At 49.2% G+C, this 20,014-nt stretch overlaps 4 protein-coding genes and 2 pseudogenes across 4 annotated transcripts; 2 read left to right on the plus strand and 4 right to left on the minus strand.

The window, feature by feature from the left end:
- Positions 1-37: 37 nt before the first annotated feature.
- LOC4324012 (proteinaceous RNase P 2) lies at positions 38-3,537 on the minus strand. Its single transcript, XM_015765819.3, has 6 exons — positions 2,452-3,537; positions 1,549-1,650; positions 1,272-1,447; positions 957-1,077; positions 663-731; positions 38-593 (listed from the first exon to the last, which is right to left on the minus strand). Exons 1-6 carry the CDS (start codon positions 3,520-3,522, stop codon positions 360-362), a joined length of 1,773 nt encoding a protein of 590 aa, XP_015621305.1. The 5' UTR covers positions 3,523-3,537; the 3' UTR covers positions 38-359.
- A 792-nt stretch (positions 3,538-4,329) lies between these two features.
- Positions 4,330-5,827, minus strand: LOC4324013 (uncharacterized). Its single transcript, XM_015778694.3, has 2 exons — positions 5,433-5,827; positions 4,330-5,336 (listed from the first exon to the last, which is right to left on the minus strand). Exons 1-2 carry the CDS (start codon positions 5,683-5,685, stop codon positions 4,615-4,617), a joined length of 975 nt encoding a protein of 324 aa, XP_015634180.1. The 5' UTR covers positions 5,686-5,827; the 3' UTR covers positions 4,330-4,614.
- Positions 5,828-8,647: 2,820 nt separating this feature from the next.
- Positions 8,648-9,809, minus strand: LOC4324014 (uncharacterized; annotated as a pseudogene).
- A 1,148-nt stretch (positions 9,810-10,957) lies between these two features.
- On the plus strand, positions 10,958-12,358 carry LOC4324015 (uncharacterized). Its single transcript, XM_015779913.1, has 2 exons — positions 10,958-11,381; positions 11,487-12,358. The coding sequence occupies exons 1-2, from the start codon at positions 11,111-11,113 to the stop codon at positions 12,206-12,208; spliced, it is 993 nt and encodes a 330-aa protein (XP_015635399.1). The 5' UTR covers positions 10,958-11,110; the 3' UTR covers positions 12,209-12,358.
- Positions 12,359-15,112: 2,754 nt separating this feature from the next.
- On the plus strand, positions 15,113-16,603 carry LOC4324016 (uncharacterized). Its single transcript, XM_015778130.3, has 2 exons — positions 15,113-15,549; positions 15,639-16,603. Exons 1-2 carry the CDS (start codon positions 15,252-15,254, stop codon positions 16,364-16,366), a joined length of 1,026 nt encoding a protein of 341 aa, XP_015633616.1. The 5' UTR covers positions 15,113-15,251; the 3' UTR covers positions 16,367-16,603.
- A 144-nt stretch (positions 16,604-16,747) lies between these two features.
- On the minus strand, positions 16,748-19,196 carry LOC107277667 (phospholipase A1-II 6-like; annotated as a pseudogene).
- Positions 19,197-20,014: the final 818 nt, after the last annotated feature.

Below are 20,014 nucleotides of genomic sequence, written 5' to 3' on the forward strand. Positions count from 1 at the left end.
ATCTCGCCACAAAATAACGTGCATACGTTCTCCTACATACAGAGTGCAACTGACCTTTCATTATATATGAAGAAATTGACGGTGCAACCAGATTGGATATTTGAGTGTTGCATTACAAAGTTGATGCCAACACAATTTTCATCACCCAGTGACCCTTCGCCAAAAATGTCGCAACAAAATCTAACCCACCGGAGCTCAGCTTAGCTCACCTTAGTGTAGTTTATGGCGTTTCTTGCCCCATGTATATGGGAATCTTGGGATGCACCGCCGCTGCATCCCTAGTTGAGAAATACATCAGCAGAATGCAAAATACAATATGCCTCCTCTGCTCAGGAACGACACCTCAAGCTACATGGCGATCAATTTCTATCCTTTCTTTTACCGGTTAAGGAGCCACCATTATGTTCTGCTCGCCTCTGCTCACATCCATGAGATGCCTCGGTGGGAGATACATCCTGGACAACCCCGTTTGCTGCAGGAGCTTCATGGGGATGTTTGCAGTGCCCTGTCCTATCAATACAAAGCCAAATCCTAGCTCTGTCATCACCAGATTTCTCCTCCATAGGCACATGCCAAGATCCCATCTCCGATTCCTACGATGAAGATTACATCAGAAACAACAGATAGCAAGCTCTAAAGATGCCTGTAGCCCAGTTACTTACCTGAATCTCCGAAGAATATGGAGGTGGCATCATAAGCACCGCCTTTCCTTTACTAAAGGTGTACTTGACCTAAACAATTGGAATGAGAAACAAAATCAACAATTAAGCAGGAATGGTAATATCCAATACGTGAAGCAGTATCACTATGTTACAACAGGATAAAGGACCCAGCATCTGTTTACATGGTTTTAAGTTTAACCTGGCACTCAACCTTTTCTAAATCAGGGTTCTGTGGTAATAAATTATGCAGAAAGAATGGCCAGTATGTTAAATAAAAAGAAGTGCAGAGCACACCTGATGCCGTTGCTTCCACTTGGGGAAAAAAGATGACCCCAAGAGCTCAAATATGTGATCTCTCATTTCATCATTAGTCACAAGCAAACAATTCAACCTAATCGCCGCATACAGCCAATACCTGAAAAAGTGCATATCGTACTGTTAGTAACATCGATGAAATGAAACACAAGTGCATCAAACCGGAGACTGATGGGTGAAATATCCAACCTATTACCTAATTGCACATATTAATCAATGAATGCACAAATACAATATAAGGTACCCCAAAAAAAAATGCAAGTGCACCCAAGACTAGAGACTGAAGAGCATTACCAGTCATCATTTGACCCAATTGGTGAAGTGTACAATGCCCCGTTCGCTCTCCAGGTTTCAATCAGGTGTCTATTAGATGCATTTTCCATAAGCTTGGCAATGCGTTTATTATGTAATACGACAAGTGGCCATTTACCATTATATCTATCCCGTAGCTCTGTTACAACAGCGTCCAGCTGCTCTATATTAAGGATGACAGATAGGAAAAGCATTAGTACCACATTACTTCACTGATAACATTGATAGGTCAAAGTACATTGAAAGATGGAGTTCAGACCTGAGTCAAACTAAAGCCACCCTCTGCAAAATTTTGTTGATAAAGTGCAATATTTGCACCATCAACTATAGCTTCATATGCTCCATGTTCTTCCAACCACTCCTATAAAGTCATAGCACTCAAACTTGTAAGGAAGAAAAAACATGTGTTCCAAATTTATAAATGGATTATCACCTAGAGGCAGTGTTCTAAAAGTCGGCTCTAGGCGCCGCCTAGGCACTGGGTAGCAGCCACAATTAGGCATTAGATGCTGCATTAGGCGGCTGAACTAACTTGGGTGGTGCTTTATTGCTATTTTAGGGTTACATAGTATAATTTGTATGCAATATGCCAGCTAATTTCTTGGATTTCTTGTATGCGAACTGCCTAGGCGCTAGAGGCACGCGAAGAAAAAATAAGTATCTGAATCATATTCTGACTTGCATCGAGAAACACATGCATGAGGTATCTTACGTTCTTAGGAAGGTAAATTCAATGCTTAACTCATAAGGGAAGTTCCAAATAATGATTTATCTAAACATAGAACAAGTTACCTGGGCAAGGAACTACTGAGCAGACATTGCTCAAATACACAGCAGCATTTAAATCTCTAAAAGGGGTGAAACCCAATATAGATAAATCAGCTGAGCACTATTAGGTTAGGCCACAATGAAGCATCAAATGGTTTTTTGAACAAAGCAGGGAGACAGACCGATGGGCTTACATCTCTGACTACAATTTTTCTATGTTGTTATGATCACTGAGCCCACAAGGCCATGTTAGATTGAATAGACCAAGCAAAACGAGTGATCTTCCTATCACACTTAATAGTAAATCAATTGCAGTCAGTAAAATCAACTGGTTACATATACCAAGTTAGATATGGATACAGGTTAACACTACAGAAGGGCAGAGGATATGCACCTGAAACTGGCTGAAATTTATTTTGGTCTCCCTCTGAAGGGCCAGACTGGCAACAGAATCGGCAAACCTCTGCGTCTCCTCGACGTCAATGTCAACACATGCTAGACGGCAACCACACCCCTCACACTGGCCATCTCCTCCAACTCTTACTCGCTGCACAGTCCAAGGGCCGGTCCCAAGCCATCCAAGCCGATGGCACCCGCCACCATTGGCCACAATGGCGTCCTTCACCTTACAAGCATCCCACTCGGCCTTGCCCGCCATTGCCGCCTTACCGCTCCGAAACCAACCCTCCAGCACCTCCGCAGTCTCCTCGCCGACACAATCCACGGTGCGGCTCAGCTTGTGCATATACTCATACACCTTGTCTGCGTCCCCTGCCTTGGCGCTGACATCAAGGAGCGCGGCGATCTCGGGCTCCTCGGGGGCAACAGCAGAGGCCTCCATGTGGGCATCGACGGCGTAGGCCTTCCCGGCCTCCCCCGCGCGGCGGAACGCGGCGAGCACGGGGCTGTACGAGCGGAGGCGCGGGGCGACGCCGTACTTGTCCCTCATGGTGGCCACGAGGTCGAAGGCCTCGTCAGCGGCCGCGGGGTTGGAGGCATCGGAGGCGGTGACGCGGGCGAGCGAGGTGATGGTGGCCTCGGAGGGGGAGGCCCCGGAGCCGAGCATGTGGGAGAAGACGCGGCGGGCGGCGGCGGCGGCGTTGGGGAGCGAGTCGGCGTCGGCGGTGGCGAGGAGGTGGAAGAGCTGGTTGTACTGGTGGGCGAGGAGGCGCGGGGCGTCGGGGCCGGAGAGGGCGGAGTCGAAGGCGGCCATGGCGGCGGCGGCGTCGCCACGGCGGGTGCAGTCGGTGAGGGTGCGGGAGAGGTCGGAGTTGGGGCCCTTGGAGCCACGGCGCGGGCGGCGGCGCGCCGGGGAGGAGGCGCCGGCGGCGGTGGCCATGGGTGGGGCCGTGTGGGTGGTGGTGGGGTGGAGTAGTGGAGGAGGAAGAAGAACCCTAATTAGCGAGGTGGGTTTGGAGGTGGTTAGCGGCCATAGGCCCATAGGCCGCGTTAGCCCATGCCTCATCGTCACCTCACCTCTAGCTCCTTCGCCGCGCGACAGCGGGAGAAGGGAAAGCTTCGCGAAGACGCGGAAGCCGTCGATTCGAGAGATGGGAGCCGTGGATGTAAGGATCGACGGTCCGTACCAAGATGAACGAAAATCGGAGTCCTTTCCATCTATAAGCAAAATATGGAAATACAAAAACTCTATATCACAATCTTCTTTTACTAGATTTTTGGAATTTATATTGTCGATGTTTTCTTTTAGTTGATTTGTATGGACTCCAACCATGGGGAGGCAACACTATGAGTCGACTAGCTCGTTATCACTTTGGTTAAAGTTCGTTATTTGTAAGGAGTAGAATGATGGATTAGTGTTTTCCAAGCTTTCAAATGGTGCGGTTTTTTTTAAAAAAACTTGTATGCACATAAATTTCTTGAAATATAGTTTCAAATACATTTTCAACTTGCGAGAGTTAATTTGTTCGTTTGTACATCTCAATAATTATCACAAACCATTTACTCTCCATTCATTTCATATCATAAGTCGCTTTCACTTTTTTTTTTCAAATTTTTCCAAGTTTGATCAAATTTGTAGAAAAATATAACGATATTTCTAACTCAAAACAAACATATTATCAAAATATATTCAATGTTATATTTAATGAAACTAATTTGGTTTTACATATGTTACTAATTTTTATATAAATTTAGCTAAGTCTAAGTAGTTTGACTAGAAAAAAATAAAAGTAACTTATAATATGAAACTAGGAGAGTACCTATTTAGGCTTTAGCCATTCAATACAAAAGGACAAAGAACGGATGGATTACATTTGACACAATTTCTTTTGTTTTCATTGTTTGGCGCTAGAGAATCGAACACAACAGAAAATAGTGAACATATGCTCCAGTATAATTGTGTGTTATTTCATCTTTAACATAAAATTGCATAAAATTTGTGTGCTCTCAGATATCAAATAACATATCACGTTGGTGATCTGTATATGTGTAGCCCCTGAACTTAAAAACAAATTAACTTATTCCGGTGTTTAGCTCTATTGCTGTTTAAGAAATTAATAGATCAGAGCTCCCAGCGATGAAGGTCGTTGAAGCAAGCTTAGTTGGCCCTGCCAGTGACCATGGAGATGCCGGCGCGGCGGCCGAACCTGGCGACGGCGCAGTCGGTGGAGAAGATGTCAGAGACGACGTAGCTGGGAGCGCCGCCCATCACCGGCATGCTGGCGCTGACGCTGAGATTGTTGACGTAGTCGGAGCGGTAGGTCTGGCCGAGGACGCCATGGACATCGTCGGAGAGGTCGTAGAACTTGAAGCCGAGGTCGAGGTGGGCGAGGCTGTCCTCCTCGGTGACGCCGTAGTTGTGGATGCGGGAGTCCTGCTCGGTGATGGGCACCACGTTGGCCATGATGTCGAGCACGCCGGCGAGCTGCACCCTGACGGCGTTGGTGGCGGCGGTCCTGGTGACGGTGAGGCCTGGAACGGCGGCGGACTCCCAGCGCGCGCCGAGCTCGGCGGGGACGTCGACGGGCGCGCCGTCGAAGGCGAGCTCGAGGCGGTCGTCGTCGCTGTTCCACTTGGCGGTCTTAAGGGCGCCCATGTAGAGGCGGTGGTCGGCGAAGCGGATGCCGAGGGCCTGGATCCAGGTGAAGTCGCGGCTCATGGTGGGGTTGCGCTTGCCGATGAAGTGGGCGTTGATGTGGAGGTCGGCGTCGGAGACGATGCAGAAGTCGTGGTCCTTCTTGCCGTGAAAGTAGAAGTTGTTGCCGTCGCCGCCGGTGAACCGCGGGTCGCCGCACGACACGCCGGGGTAGAAGTCGCACACTTTGAAAAAATCAAATAATTTCACACAGAGAATCACACACGATGTCACGATCGATCAGTAGTTCAAATGAATTGCAACTAGCTAGTGATGCTTACTGCAGAAGGTCTTGCAGCCGGGACACATGACGATGCACTGGTTGGGGCAGCGCTTGTCGCACTTGGCCATGCAGACGGCCTTGTTGCCATTGGAGTCGGTGCAGGAGAGCTGCTGGTCCCTCTTGCCGAACCTGCCGGGGTTGATGACGTGGTAGTTGCTTGGCAGCCTCGGCGACGACGGCGCCTGCGCGGCGGCGCACACCACCACCAACAGGGCAGCCGCCGCAGCAACCACCGCGGCGCCCCGTGCCATCGATCGCTACCTCGTTGGCTAGCTAAGCTTCAGAAATCGATCGATCAAACGAGGAGGTAGCTAGGATGAGATGAGGAGGACATGGGGAGGCGCCAATTTATAGGCAGCGGAGCGGAGCGCGGGCGCGATGGATTGGGGTTGGATCTGAAGCCGGTGCGGCGCGCGCGTGGTGGTGAAGCGATGCATATGCATGCGTTGGGTAAGGGTTGCCTAGCTTGGCGACGCACGCATTATGCACATGTCCATGCATGGGGAGTGGATTTTCATAACTCGAGGGGAAGGATAACCCTCAACTAACTAAATAGTTATGAAAAAAAATTAAAAAGATATATTAACATGTAATATATCACTCCACAAACATGCAAGTTTAAATTCAATTTCTACACCTCGCAACGAAAAAAACAAATTAAACTACAACTAGTTAACGCATATTCACAGTCAAATTTGTTTTTTTCATTGCGAGGTGTAGAAGTAGAATTTGAATTTGCATATTTGTAAAGTGATATATCACATATTAATACATATTCTCAAATTCTTTTATTTTTTTTCATAACCATTTGAGTGACATGCAAATAACGAGGGAATATTCCCTCAAGGGATGAAAATGATGAAAATAGTTTTCCTACATGCATGCACCAATGCAAAAAAAAAAAAAGATTATTTCTTTTGTTTTGCTGTACACACGTACAAGGGCACAGTACGGTGCATGGTGTGCGTTGAGTGGCATCTATCTCGATCGGTTAGAGGCTGCGATGCACGTAAAGCGGCTAGCTACTAGCAGCATCGCTTCAAATGCTTGCATCTGCATGCGTGGTAACCTATATTATTGTTCTGCACATCACAACACGTTACAAGCATGCAGCTGCCACCTGATGATCGATCGATCGAGGACCTCCCTGCGATGCTACTCGATCGATCATACACCCTTCTCTGCTGTTGTGCACCACACGCTACACCGAATCAAACGTACGTACTCCCTCCTTTCTTAAATATTTAACGCCGTTGATTTTTTTAAATATATTTAACCGTTCGTCTTATTCAAAAACTTTTGTGAAATATGTAAAACTATATGTATACATAAAAGTATATTTAATAATGAATCGAAAAGAAATAATAATTACTTAAATTTTTTGAACGAACGGTCAAATATTTTTAAAAAAGTCAACGGTGTCAAATATTTTTGAGATGGAGGGAGTATCACATTAAAAAAATCAATTATTGATTCACTGTAGCAGCACCGCGAACGCATGGGGTATCCGGCCATCCAACGGCAGAGCATGCTCGTTGACCGTCGGATCGATCGGCACTCGGCAAATACATGGATCAGATCGATTTATACCATGTCCTGCAACAAGGAGACTTTGCACAAACTTCGATCTAATATTGGTCGACGACGTACGACTAAATCCTCTCATCAGCATCAGACCCCTTCTCTCTAATAATCTTCACATAGCCCAATTTGTTTTATCTACTCTCGTCAATCCATACTTTGCAAATGAGCACTACTACAAAACTCTTACAAACAAAGCTATCAACCAATTGAATTTATTTTCGAGAATCAACCATTCAAATTAATTAGATACTCCATCCTTTTCACTTATAAGTCATTTTGATATTTTAAGTCAAACTTCATGAAAGTTTAACCAAGTTTGTATGAAAACATATATAATAACACAAATTAGTTTCATTACATATAACATTGAACATATTTTGATAATTTTTTTTTTGAAAATATTGCTATATTTTTTCTATAAATCTAGTCAGATATAAAATAAGTTTGACTTAGAAAAAAATCAAACAACTTATAATATGAAATGGAGATGGTAGTAGTTAATAGGAATCTAGATTCAATCACAACATACCACATTAGTGTTACTAAAAGTTTTATATGCATAGACTTTCCTTTGTGCATCCTATATTATCATTGGAATTCTCAAAATTAAAAATAATACTTATATACTTAATTCACTGGTTAATATTACTTTTTCGAGTTATAATGGAATAGATTAAAATAGACCAAGTGTATCACAGTTTGTTGGTTGGTCTAGTTAACTAAACATAATTCATGCTATATATCGAATATATCATACATAACTACGTGGGTCGGTCAATTGGGGAAATGAGTTAAGCCAGGCTTAAACAAGGTCAAACTTACTAGCATAACGTCTACTTCGGCACCTATTTTTTTAGATATAGGATTTAAAACTCGGTATTTACATCAATAAGGATATACACAACAGGTAAAAAAAATCACTGAATAGGCAATTAGTTTGAAAAAAAAGGAGAAGCAGTAGCAAGAGCAACGCCTTCCCTTGGCGGTTTGGTGGTTTGTAGGAGTAGCATGTTAGGAGATATGAAGAGTAGGCTTAACGGTAATGTGAGCATGCTTAGTGCTTTCGGCAAAACAGCTCTATGGCCTGTCCACGTCAGCAAAATCAGGGAAGCAGAACCAATTACTGTGTGATTTTATCTGGTATTGCATTGGTAGATGAGGGTGTTCAATAACCATTTTTTAAGTTTTTTTATAATGGATTAAACCGGCCTCTACATCCAAATGGATGTACACAGCCAAGCCTTTTTTAAGTTAAGGGATTTTTTAAGTTAAGGCATGGTTGATCATCCTTAGTGAGTCTCGCTCCTCATGGTGAACCCTACGACATAGATCGGTGTGCATGGGTTGATGGCTAAGTTATATGTAGGGTGCAAATATAATTTTCTATTTCATACATAAGTAAATAGAACAATATATGTATGGCAAAAATATAATGATCCATGATAATTAACATATTCAATCATCGTCACTATATTCATTCAATATTTAGTTTGACGAAATAATTATTGAACAATAACAATGATGGTTGTACACCCATCATTTGTGGGAGGGGTGAAGAGATTATATCATCCTTGTGTCAATTTGATCATCTCTTGGTGATCGATCTTCCTGTTAAAATTATTCCCGGCTCTCATGATAGCTTGGCCAAACATCAGAATGCAGACGGCACACGCACCCTTTGTCGAAGGCAACACTCTTTAACTGGCCCTGGCGGTGACCATGGAGATGCTGGCGCGGCGGCCGAACCTGGCGACGGCGCAGTCGGTGGAGAAGATGTCGGAGGCGACGTAGCTCGGCGCGCCGTCCATGACCGGCATGCTGGCGCTGACGCTGAGCTTGTTGACGTAGTCGGAGCGGTAGGTCTGGCCGAGCACGCCGTGGACGTCGTCGGAGAGGTCGTAGAACTTGAAGCCGATGTCGAGGTGAGCGAGGCTGTCCTCCTCGGTGACGCCATAGTTGTGGATGCGGGAGTCCTGCTCGGTGATGGGCACCACGTTGGCCATGATGTCGAACACGCCGGCGAGCTGCACCCTCACGCCGTTGGTGGCGGCGGTCCTGGTGACGGTGAGGCCTGGAACGGCGGCGGACTCCCAGCGCGCGCCGAGCTCGGCTGGGACGTCGACGGGCGCGCCGTCGAAGGCGAGCTCGAGGCGGTCGACGTCGCTGTTCCACTTGGCGGTCTTAAGGGCACCGATGTAGAGGCGGTGGTCGGCGAAGCGGATGCCGAGGGCCTGGATCCAGGTGAAGTCACGGCTCATGGTGGGGTTGCGCTTGCCGATGAAGTGGGCGTTGATGTGCAGGTCGGCGTCGGAGACGATGCAGAAGTCGTGGTCCTTCTTGCCGTGGAAGTAGAAGTTGTTGCCGTCGCCGCCGGTGAAGCGAGGGTCGCCGCACGACACGCCCGGGTAGAAGTCGCACACTTGAACATTGAACATTGTCAGAGAATGAGAGAATTACATTGCTGATCAACCGATTCATCAGTAGACCATGAAATGGATTATGTACATAGCTAGTGAAGTGGTGATGCTTACTGCAGAAGGTCTTGCAGCTGGGGCACATGACGATGCATGCACTGGTTGGGGCAGCGCTTGTCGCACTTGGCCATGCATCCTTTCTTCTTCCCCTGGGTGTCGTCGCACGACAGCTGCTGGTCTCTCTTCCCCCCCATGTGACCCGGGTTGATCATGTGGTAGTTGGGCGGCAGTTTCGGCGACGGCGGCTGCGCCTGGACCGCCGCGACGGCGCACACGGCCACCAAGACGGCGAGCGCACCGACGAGCTGCCGATCCATGGCGATTCAATGGATGGAGATGTGCTTCAACCTCTGTGACTCTGTGTTGCTAGCTGTTGTTGTTGTTGTGACTTGTGAGGATTCAGGACAAGAGAAGATGTTCATTTATAGGGATCGCGAGTGCAGTGGGGTAGTGGATCGATGAGTGGCCGCCGGTGATGTGTCGTCGGCTTCGGCTCTCTCCGGCTGGCCGGCGGCGCGGCCGTGGCGGTGAAGCCACCAGCATGACATCTGAGAATCCAACACTTTGCGTTCACCCTGAACTATGCATGATCTTGCTAGCGTACGAATCGAAAACGTCGTCCTAGGATCGAGGTCAACAGTAATAATATAAAGAAATTAAGCTAGCTGGTTCTTGTATGGCTTCATGCTTAATTTGCTTCCTTTCTTCCAACAATGGACATGGTTTTACCGTTTTTTTTCCTTCTAGCTAGTTCCTTAAAATCTACTGCAATTAGTTGATTCAGCTAGTAGCAAACATAATAAAGGAAGTAAGCTTGGCTTATGGACCTGAAAGCTGTTTACCTTTTTTTCCATCCTAATCAAGCCCCTGGTCAACTCCATTTTGATCTACACTTAATTCTTATCTTCAGATATTATGTTCCTAAATATTACTGGCTCAATGCACGGACCTCTGTTCTTCAGTAAAGCCAAATTACCCAACATGCATGCTCGATCACACACACACACACGTTGTTGTTATCGTTTCATATAGAACAGTATAGTGGTTAACTAATTGTAAATTGTGATGAGATTTCTCATCAGTAAACCAGCCAAGCAAGAACGGATGGTACACAAGTTTTTGTAACAGAGTTTGCTGATTGTAAATTTGGTGGCGTGGCATGCTAGAAAAGCTGGACAAAGTACTCCACATGCAAGCTGAAGTTAGCTAGCAAATATTCAGACGCACGCAATGCGTCATGCGTTCTCCTGAAGACCTGAAGCTAGATACGGCAGCTGCTGGGAGCTTTCTGATTTGCCACGACGACGTATCGAACGGCCAGCCGCCTTCGCCGCGACGCCGCCTGGCCGGTCGCCATGGCACTGCACCACGAGGCGCTCTCGCTCGCTTCACCACCACGCGCGCCGGCTCGCCGGCAGTCTTCCCTGCCGAGCACCATGCTTGCATGCTACCTCATGGATGGATCATCTCCATTGCCAGTCCAGTGAAATGCCGGCCTAGCTATAAATACGCGCCTAGCTCTCATAGCCATCTTCCTCACCACCGATCGATCCAGAGTAGCCAACTTAACCAAATTTACTGTACGTTGACCACCAGCTAGCTAGCTTAGCTAGCGACGATGGCCCGGGCATACATGGCTGTCGCCGTGGCCCTCTTCTTGGTGGTCGTGTGCGCCGCCGTCTCCGAGGCCGCGAAGCCGCCGGCGTCGCATCCCAGGCTGCCGCCCAACTACCACATGATCAACCCGGGGAGCTCGGGCTTGGGCAAGAGGGACCAGGAGCTGTCGTGCGCCGACACCAAGGGCAAGAAGAAAGGATGCATGGCCAAGTGCGACAAGCGCTGCCCCAACCAATGCATCGTCATGTGCCCCAGCTGCAAGACCTTCTGCAGTAAGCATCACTAGCTATGTACATAATCCATTTGCATGTTGTACTGATCAATCGGTTGATCAAGTAATGTAATGTAATTCTCTCTGACAATGTTCAATGTTCCAGTGTGCGACTTCTACCCCGGCGTGTCGTGCGGCGACCCGCGGTTCACCGGCGGCGACGGCAACAACTTCTACTTCCACGGCAAGAAGGACCACGACTTCTGCATCGTCTCCGACGCCGACCTCCACATCAACGCCCACTTCATCGGCAAGCGCAACCCCACCATGAGCCGCGACTTCACCTGGATCCAGGCCCTCGGCATCCGCTTCGCCGACCACCGCCTCTACATGGGCGCCCTCAAGACCGCCAAGTGGAGCAGCGACGTCGACCGCCTCGAGCTCGCCTTCGACGGCGCGCCCGTCGACGTTCCAGCTCAGCTCGACGCGCGATGGGAGTCCGCCGCCGTTCCAGGCCTCACCGTCACCAGGACCGCCGCCACCAACGCCGTCAGGGTGCAGCTCGCCGGCGTGTTCGACATCATGGCCAACGTGGTGCCCATCACCGAGCATGACTCGCGCATCCACAACTATGGCGTCACCGAGGAGGACAGCCTCGCTCACCTCGACCTCGGCTTCAAGTTCTACGACCTCTCCGACGACGTCCATGGCGTGCTCGGCCAGACCTACCGCTCCGACTACGTCAACAAGCTCAGCGTCAGCGCCAGCATGCCGGTCATGGGCGGCGCACCAAGCTACGTCGCCTCCGACATCTTCTCCGCCGACTGCGCCGTCGCCAGGTTCGGCCACCGCGCCGGCATCACCATGGTCACTGCCAGGGCCAGTTAAATTTGCTTGTATGCTTCAAGCTTGATCGTTGACAGCTCTTATCGTGTACCCAATCAAGCATTAATAGAGCTAGACACTGGAATAAGTTTATTTTCAGGTTGAGGGAAACATACCAGTCATCAATCAATATAGGACTCAAATCATTTGATATTCGCACCGTCTCGTGCCGGTTTGTTAATGTTAAAAAATAATTTGATATTTGTGATCACATAAAAATCCTGCAATTTAAATTTCATATGTATAAAAATAACCGATACATGGAATATACTCCTTTACCTTTCTTTTTTTTCTTTTCTCTAGAAAAAAGTTGAAATCGAATAAAAAAGTGACACAAGAAAAAAATGCTTAGGCTTAATTCTTTTAAGATAATGTATAATATTGTTAAAACAGATTATTTGCTCCATGCTTCGGAAAATACATTTTCTTAAAAGAACACATGGAAAAAGAAAAAAAAGAAAAGGTTTAGCCACCGTGGCTGATGAGTTCGTGACCGATCCCAAATCCAGTCTCCACCGCGCGTTCCAACTACCGGAATCGAATCCATCTCTCTGGTCTCTAGTTAGAGTTTTTAAGGGTGCCCGCGAACCCCCGATGTGAATCGATTGAGGAGGGGATCTCCATGCATCCATCGAAACACTTGCCTCCTTAGTCCTCACCTAGCACTGCCGCCTCCCCTGACCAGCGTGTTGTCCCCAGAAAACCATCCTCACCACCCCTTGCCCCTCCATTACCTCCCAACCCAGAAAATCGTAATCCCCGTGTCTTTGTCATAGTTGCGACACTGTCACCAACCGCTGGGAAGTCATCGTTGCTGATGAGTTACCACCTCCTCCCTTTCTCCCTGTCCTCCTCATTTGGAGCTTGAGGACGACTCGGCCATAGAGCTGGTGACTGGACACTAGCAATTCCCAATCAAATATTATATAATCCATATTTTAATTTGAACACGAGACATCCATATGAAAACATATGATTCGATTTCGCTAGAAATCTGTCGTGTGATTTTTTCCCCGGTGATTTCACGGATTTGCTGACCGCACGATGGTGGAGGCTGCATGCGTGGTCAGCCGGTCGGGATGATCTTGTTCGCACTGTGCTCGTCCCTTTGGGCATGATGAGTGGAGACGATCGCCGGACGGGACGACCTTCTCTGCACTTGAATCTTGTGCGTAAATCTGAACCAAGCCAAAGCTAGGATCCCACACTAGATTACACCACCATGCGGCCATGCCTAACAAATCTACCATCGCTAGAAACCTGTTCTATTCATTTTTTTTTATATATTTGCCGATAAATTTTTTTCTAGAAATTTGACAGATGTAATTACAATACAATCATAGTGTAATTACACTGCAACTTGTATATAATTACACTAACTAAAATTATATTTGTAAATTCAGTTGATATGATATGTAAGTGCACTGTAATTTTGATAAAACTAAAGTGTAAGTAAATATGTATTTGTTATTTTCTTTAAAATATAAAATTACAGTCCTATAGAATTAAAATTACATTTGTAAATTCAGTTGATATGATATGTAAGTGCACTGTAATTTTTATAAAAATAAAGTGTAAGTAAATATGTATTTGTTATTTTCTTTAAAATATAAAATTACAGTCCTATATATAGAACTAAAATTACATTTGTAAATTCAGTTGATATGACATGTAATTATTTAAAATATAAAATTATAGTCCTATATAACTAAAATTACACATGTAAATTTAGTTGATATGATATGTAAGTGCACTATAATTTTGATAAAAATATTGAATAAGCAAATTTGTATTAGTTATTTTATTTTGTAGTCCGTTGGATATAAATCTAAGTGTAAAAAAAATCTGGGTGATTTCTTGTTAAAAATCACCCGACAAATGTGTAGGCAATCCCCATATGATTTATTTGAATAGTGGGAATGGTGGATCACGGCCCGTCCACATTTCAAAAAATGTAGTTAGTATTTTTTTTATAGAAAAAGTTCAATATGGCTCCCTTAAGATAAGTCAGATTTGATTCATTTCCCTCAACTTCATAAGCCATAATACCGGATATATCGACCCCTCCAACTATTAATACCAACACAAACGACTTAGATCCAGTTTAAATATTTTGGCTCTTAGAGTCATTTTGTATCCGTTTTAACAATTGGAGTCATTTTGTATCCGTTTTAACAATTGGAGTCATTTTGGCTCTTAGAGTCATTTTGTATCCGTTTTAACGGTTGAGAGGTATGAATCAAATCATACTTATATTTGAAGGAGCCAGATTAGACCTTTTCTTAGTTTTCTCACACATAGAAATGTCGGAATGGACGTGCAGCCCAGTCCAGTAGGCCGCAAACAAAACAGGGAGTGCATGCTTAAACCCAACTTGGATTCTCACGTATATTGTCATTTAGTATGTACTCCTTCCCTCTCAAAGTATTAAGGGTTTTCTTTTGTTAGACTTAGTTGAGACACATTTTTATAGTATAATACGTATAGCACCCTTGTCACCGCCACTGTACGTAGGTCAACGATGAAATCTAGCTATCTAAGGACGTCTCCCCTGCCCAGGATAGATGCATATTGCGTAGAGCTGAATCCATGCAGGCATTGCATGGGCCGGTAACATGCACTTTAATTAATCTGGGGACTTCGTTGCTAGCGAGTATATATGTAGCATACGCGGTCTTCAAAAAAGGCAAAGTATGTAGCACGTAGCTTGTAAACTCGACCACCACGACGACCATAGCTCTACCTAGCTTCAACTCTACTACCAATTAGTAGTAGCAAACGTACCATAGATGCATATGTACTGTCACTTTGTCTTCCCCTACGCCACTTCCCACTGAAGCCACTTCACCCTCAATTAAGCCCAGGCCGGCGTCTTCTTTCCATCTTCCCATAAGAACCCTACCCCCCATGTACATTTGATCCTCAACTCCGATCCATCGATCGATCAGCAACTAAGTAGCTAGCAGCCAAACAATCATCCTAGCTAGGCTGATTGATCCAAGCTAGCTTCGTCGTACGTGCAGCGCATCAGCCTAGCTAGCTAGCAATGGCGGCTCTGGTGCAGGTGGTGGCGGTGGCGCTTGCGCTGTGGTGCTGCGGCGCCGCCGTCGTGGCGTCCGCCGCGGCGTCGAGCCCGCCGCTGGTGTCGCCGAAGGCGAAGCCCGGCGTGCGGCCGAAGCTCCCGCCCAAGACGAAGCTGACCACCATCACCTTCAGCCCCCACCACAAGCGCGACTACCAGGTCACCTGCACCAACACCGGCCGCCGTCCCTGCGTCGTCTCCTGCCCTTCCAACTGCCCCAACAAGTGCCTCGTCGCCTGCGCCTACTGCCTCACCTTCTGCAGTACGCACGCACATATATATATTTCGATTATTCATCCTTCGTTTCCAATTGGATTAATATTGATATATGTATGAACTCTGTCATGTCAGTGTGCGATCTGTTCCCCGGCACGTCGTGCGGCGACCCACGGTTCACCGGCGCCGACGGCAACACCTTCTACTTCCACGGCAAGAAGGAGCAGGACTTCTGCATCGTCTCCGACGCCGACCTGCACATCAACGCCCACTTCATCGGCAACCACAACCCGGCCATGAAGCGTGACTTCACCTGGATCCAGTCCCTCGGCATCAGCTTCGGCGACCACCGCCTCTACATCGGCGCGCGCCGGGCCGCCGAGTGGGACGACGACGAGGACCACGTCCAGATCACCTTCGACGGCGAGCCCGTCAACGTCGACGCCGCCAAGGGCGCCCACTGGGTCTCCGCCGCCCTGCCGTCCCTCTCCGTCTCCCGCACCGACACCGTCAACGCCGTCGCCGTCGAGCTCGACGGCGTCTTCGCCATCACCGCCAACGCCGTCCCCATCACCGACGACGACTCCCGGATCCACCACTACGGCAAGACCGCCAAGGACACCCTCGTCCACCTCGACCTCGGCTACAAGTTCCACGCCCTCTCCGGCGACGTCGACGGCGTGCTCGGCCAGACTTACCGCCCCACCTACGCCAACAGGCTCAACATCACCGCCAAGATGCCCATCATGGGCGGCGCCGACAAGTACCGCTCCTCGGGCCTCTTCTCGCCGGACTGCGCCGTCTCCAGGTTCCACCGCCGCCGCACCGCCGGAGACCATGTCGCCCTCGGTTTTGCCTCGTAAATCGCCGATCACTCGTCTACTCCAACCAAGTGAGATACGATCGATCGACTATGAAATAAATCGACACTGATCAGTACGTACGTATATACATACTCGTGCACCACGTCAAAGCAAGAAATAATATTCTCATTATGTGGATGGTGCATTGATTAATTCCAAAATTTTATTGACTATTATTATGGAGCTCTTTCGATTGAACATGGAGTAATAAGGATTCTTGATTTGTTTTGATGAAAATGTGTCACATTCATAACTTTGTTCCATTATTTTTTAATTAGTCTATCGATCAGATTAATATATTACCTAATTAACCTGTGTTAAACTTCAAATCGCGGGGTGTACTATATGTACCATTTCTGCGTCAACGCTATTACGACCAAATTAAGTTAAGTAAACTAGGAAAAATATTGCGTGAATGCTTAGTACTACGAAAAAACACCGGCCTTGACTTGTTTTTGAAGGGGGAAAAAGTACACCGAAGGTCCCTCAACTTGTCATCAGAATACAAAAACGTCCTCGAACCGCAAAACCAGATATCGCGAGTCTTTTAACTATATAAAACCGGTCACAATAGGTCCCTCGGTGGTTTTATTCCCGGTTTTGTCCTACGTTGCTACTGAGTCAGCGTGGGACCCCACGTGGGCCCCGTATGTCAGGATGCCACGTCATCTCCCCCTTCTCTCCCTTCCTCTCTCAGTCATCTCTGCCGCAGGAGAGGAGAGGCGCGGCGCCGCTACAGCGGCTGCAGCGGGGAAGCACGGCGGCTCCGAGGCCTACGGTGGAGGCCAACGAGCGAGCGAGCGAGCAAGACACGGCGGAGGCGCGGGGAGGCCGGCGAGCTCCACCGCGTGGAAAGGGAGGAGTCGGGGTGGCCGCGGTCGTCGGCGAGGAGCTCGCAGGTAGGGGGCCCAGAGGAGGCCGTGGCTCGGCGGCTGCCGCCCTCGCCCATCTCCTCCCCCCGGCGGAAGACGCCGCAGTTCCGCTCCGCCGGCCGCTGCGCCCTCGCCTGCCGCCCTGCGCCTCCGCTTTGCTCCGCCCTCCACCACGCACTCGCCAACCGCCGCGCGCTCGCACGCCGCCTCCGCCCTCCGCCACACACTCGCCCACCGCCACTCTGCTCCGCTGGCCGCCGCGCGCTTGCACGCCGCCTCCGCCGACCGCCGCTCAGCCCCACTTGCCGCCGCCAGTCGATTTCGAGCGTGCACGGCGTGCTCGTCGCTCAGCGCGCCGTAGGCCTTGTTCGCCAGCGTTCACGGCGAGCTTGGACCGCCCGGCCTCGCCGCCCCACGCGCCGGCCACGTCGCGCAGGTACCACTTGAGGTTGTGCCACACCAGCTCGTTCCCGTGGTACAGCGGCGCCGTCGGGTACCTCAGTACCTGGGGACGACGTCGCGTGTGTTGTGAACGCGGAGGAGGCGGGGGCCAAGGCCACGTGCGCCGTCGAAGCGACTCTTGAAGTCGTGCCCGCCGACGCGCGGGTTGGCGAACACGAACGCGGTGACCGGGCAGCCCGTCGCCGCCAGCGCCGCCACCGCGGCGCGGGGTGCCCTGTTGTATCCATTCGCGACGATGTCAAACGCGTTCAGCGTCGCGAGTGCGGCGCCAAGGCTGTGTCCCGTCACCCTGATGCTCAGCTCCTCGCCCTGGTACATGCTCACCACCCTCGCCACCTCGCTCAACACCTGCATGGCGACATCCATGTCAATCAGTAACAATGTGGCAGGTGACCGTGCCGCGCTACTCCGGCCATTACCTGATCTCGAGCATTGTCCTTGTTGTGGCTGGACTCAGAGTCACTGGAGGTGTACATGGACAGCCATCCTCGGTGCACCATGGCGTCGGAGGCTTTGTCCCGGAGGAGGTCCTTGGGTGGCGCCATTGACGAACTCCATGTCCTTGATCCATTGTAGCGACTGCACCGTGCCGCGCCACGCGACGAAGATGTTACGGCGCCCGAGCGCGGCCTTCCCTTCGTCGGTGGCCACCGCGACGTACCCGATCCAGTTGCTCTCCCTGCACCTGCGGAAGCGCGAGACGGACTGCAGGATGAACGGCTCCGGCACGGCGACGCACGACCTCGCATACAGGAGGATCCCGTCTCGGCGTCGAAGCCGAACGGCCCGCCCTCGAGCTCCCCGAACCCCGCGAAGAAGGCGCGCAGCCGCTCCGCTCTCGCGCCCGGTGCGACGTTGGTCACGTACACCCGCCTCCCCGCTGCCGATGCCGCCGATGCCGCGACGCCAGAGGATGGGTTCGCGCCAGCGGTGGCGAACTGGGCGGAGACGGCGCGCGGCCGGCGACGACGACGATGCCGCCGCGGCCCACCTCGCGGAGCGCGCGGCGGGCAGCGGTGCGGGACCGCGCCCCACCGACCTCCTCCCCTCCCGTCGGCTAGCCTGCCCAGAGAAGTGGGAGAGAAAAGGGAAAGAGGAAGGTGAGAAGTGAGAGAGAGAAGGGAGAGAAGAGGGAAAGAGAAATGTGTTGACGTGGCATCCTAATATGTGGGGCCCACGTGGGTCCTATGCTGACTCAGCAACCACGTAGGATAAAACCGGGATCAAAACCGCTGAGGGACCTATTGTGATCGGTTTTGTATAGTTAAAGGACCCGCGATATCTGGTTTAGCGGTTTGATGACGTTTTTTATCCCGATGACAAGTTGAGGGACCTTTGGCGAAAACGCTTACAATCGGTCGTTCGATACCACCGAAAAAATCGGACGCTCCACGTGTTTCTCTGTTTCTCACACAACGAGTCCACGACTTTTCCTCCTCCCCCTCGCTATAACTTTTCCTCCTCCCCCTCGCTGTAACCGCCCCTGCTTTCCCCATTCTCGCTCCATCCCTCTCTCTCGCCACGCGCTGCCGTCGTCGGCCGTCGAGACGCCGCCGCCGCAAGCCTTTTGTGCCTCCTTGTTCTTCTCCTCTTTAACTCCTCATGTACTCTTCCTCCTCTCCCATTAACATCTCCCCCAACGTGGGTGTTCCTCGAGCTAGATCTAGCCATCCTTGACCTCAAGTATCAGATCCGGGGCAAGGCCACCATGGGGATAGGGAGAGAGGCACGGATATGGCTTCAGCTCAGGAGCTTCTTGTAGCCACCAACTCCGTCGTCGTGCCCTACCTATGTGATAGAGGAGGTGAAAAAGTAGTTGCCGGCGCTGACAAAGGTAAAGCTGGTGTGCCTAACTAGTTGGGCAAGAATGTTGCACACCCTATTCTTTTGATGTTGCACACAATGTTTACTTGATGTTGCAATTAGTCTTTTTTGGATGTTGCACAAATTGGTATAATGATTTCTTGATGTTACAATATTCTGTTTTGTGTGTTGCAACAAGTGTTCTTGGATGTTGCAATATTCTGGTTTTGTGCGTTGCAACAAGTGTTCTTGGATGTTGCATGTGATTGAAACATCTTTTGATAAATCAATGAAACATTCTTGATCGAGTTATGGAACACGCTGGAACAATTCTTGTTGAAACATTTTTTTCATCGGATTATGAAACATCTGAAACATTTTTTTATGTGTGATGGAACACGTCCGATGTTTCATCATCCATCGGACGTCCGATTTGTAGCGCTCCCCGGACCTTTGGTGTACTTTTTCCTTTTGAAGGGGTGGACTTTTCGTACTCGTGGATGGGCCTACC

This window comes from Oryza sativa, chromosome 1 (assembly GCF_034140825.1).
Source record: "Oryza sativa Japonica Group chromosome 1, ASM3414082v1".
NCBI classification, from domain to species: domain Eukaryota; kingdom Viridiplantae; phylum Streptophyta; class Magnoliopsida; order Poales; family Poaceae; genus Oryza; species Oryza sativa.

Excerpts from the sequence above, each read along its gene's own strand:
- LOC4324013 (XM_015778694.3), bottom strand. The coding sequence starts at position 5,685 with ATGGCACGGGGCGCCGCGGTGGTTGCTGCGGCGGCTGCCCTGTTGGTG. Across the intron at positions 5,337-5,432 it reads CGGCTGCAAGACCTTCTGCA|TGTGCGACTTCTACCCCGGC; the intron begins GTAAGCATCACT and ends ATTTTTTCAAAG.
- LOC4324012 (XM_015765819.3), bottom strand. The coding sequence starts at position 3,522 with ATGAGGCATGGGCTAACGCGGCCTATGGGCCTATGGCCGCTAACCACC. Across the intron at positions 1,448-1,548 it reads GTGGCTTTAGTTTGACTCAG|CTGGACGCTGTTGTAACAGA; the intron begins GTCTGAACTCCA and ends AATATAGAGCAG. Across the intron at positions 594-662 it reads CATATTCTTCGGAGATTCAG|GAATCGGAGATGGGATCTTG; the intron begins GTAAGTAACTGG and ends TCTTCATCGTAG.
- LOC4324015 (XM_015779913.1), top strand. The coding sequence starts at position 11,111 with ATGGCCCGGGCATACATGGCTGTCGCCGTGGCCCTCTTCTTGGTGGTC. Across the intron at positions 11,382-11,486 it reads CAGCTGCAAGACCTTCTGCA|TGTGCGACTTCTACCCCGGC; the intron begins GTAAGCATCACT and ends TCAATGTTCCAG.
- LOC4324016 (XM_015778130.3), top strand. The coding sequence starts at position 15,252 with ATGGCGGCTCTGGTGCAGGTGGTGGCGGTGGCGCTTGCGCTGTGGTGC. Across the intron at positions 15,550-15,638 it reads CTACTGCCTCACCTTCTGCA|TGTGCGATCTGTTCCCCGGC; the intron begins GTACGCACGCAC and ends CTGTCATGTCAG.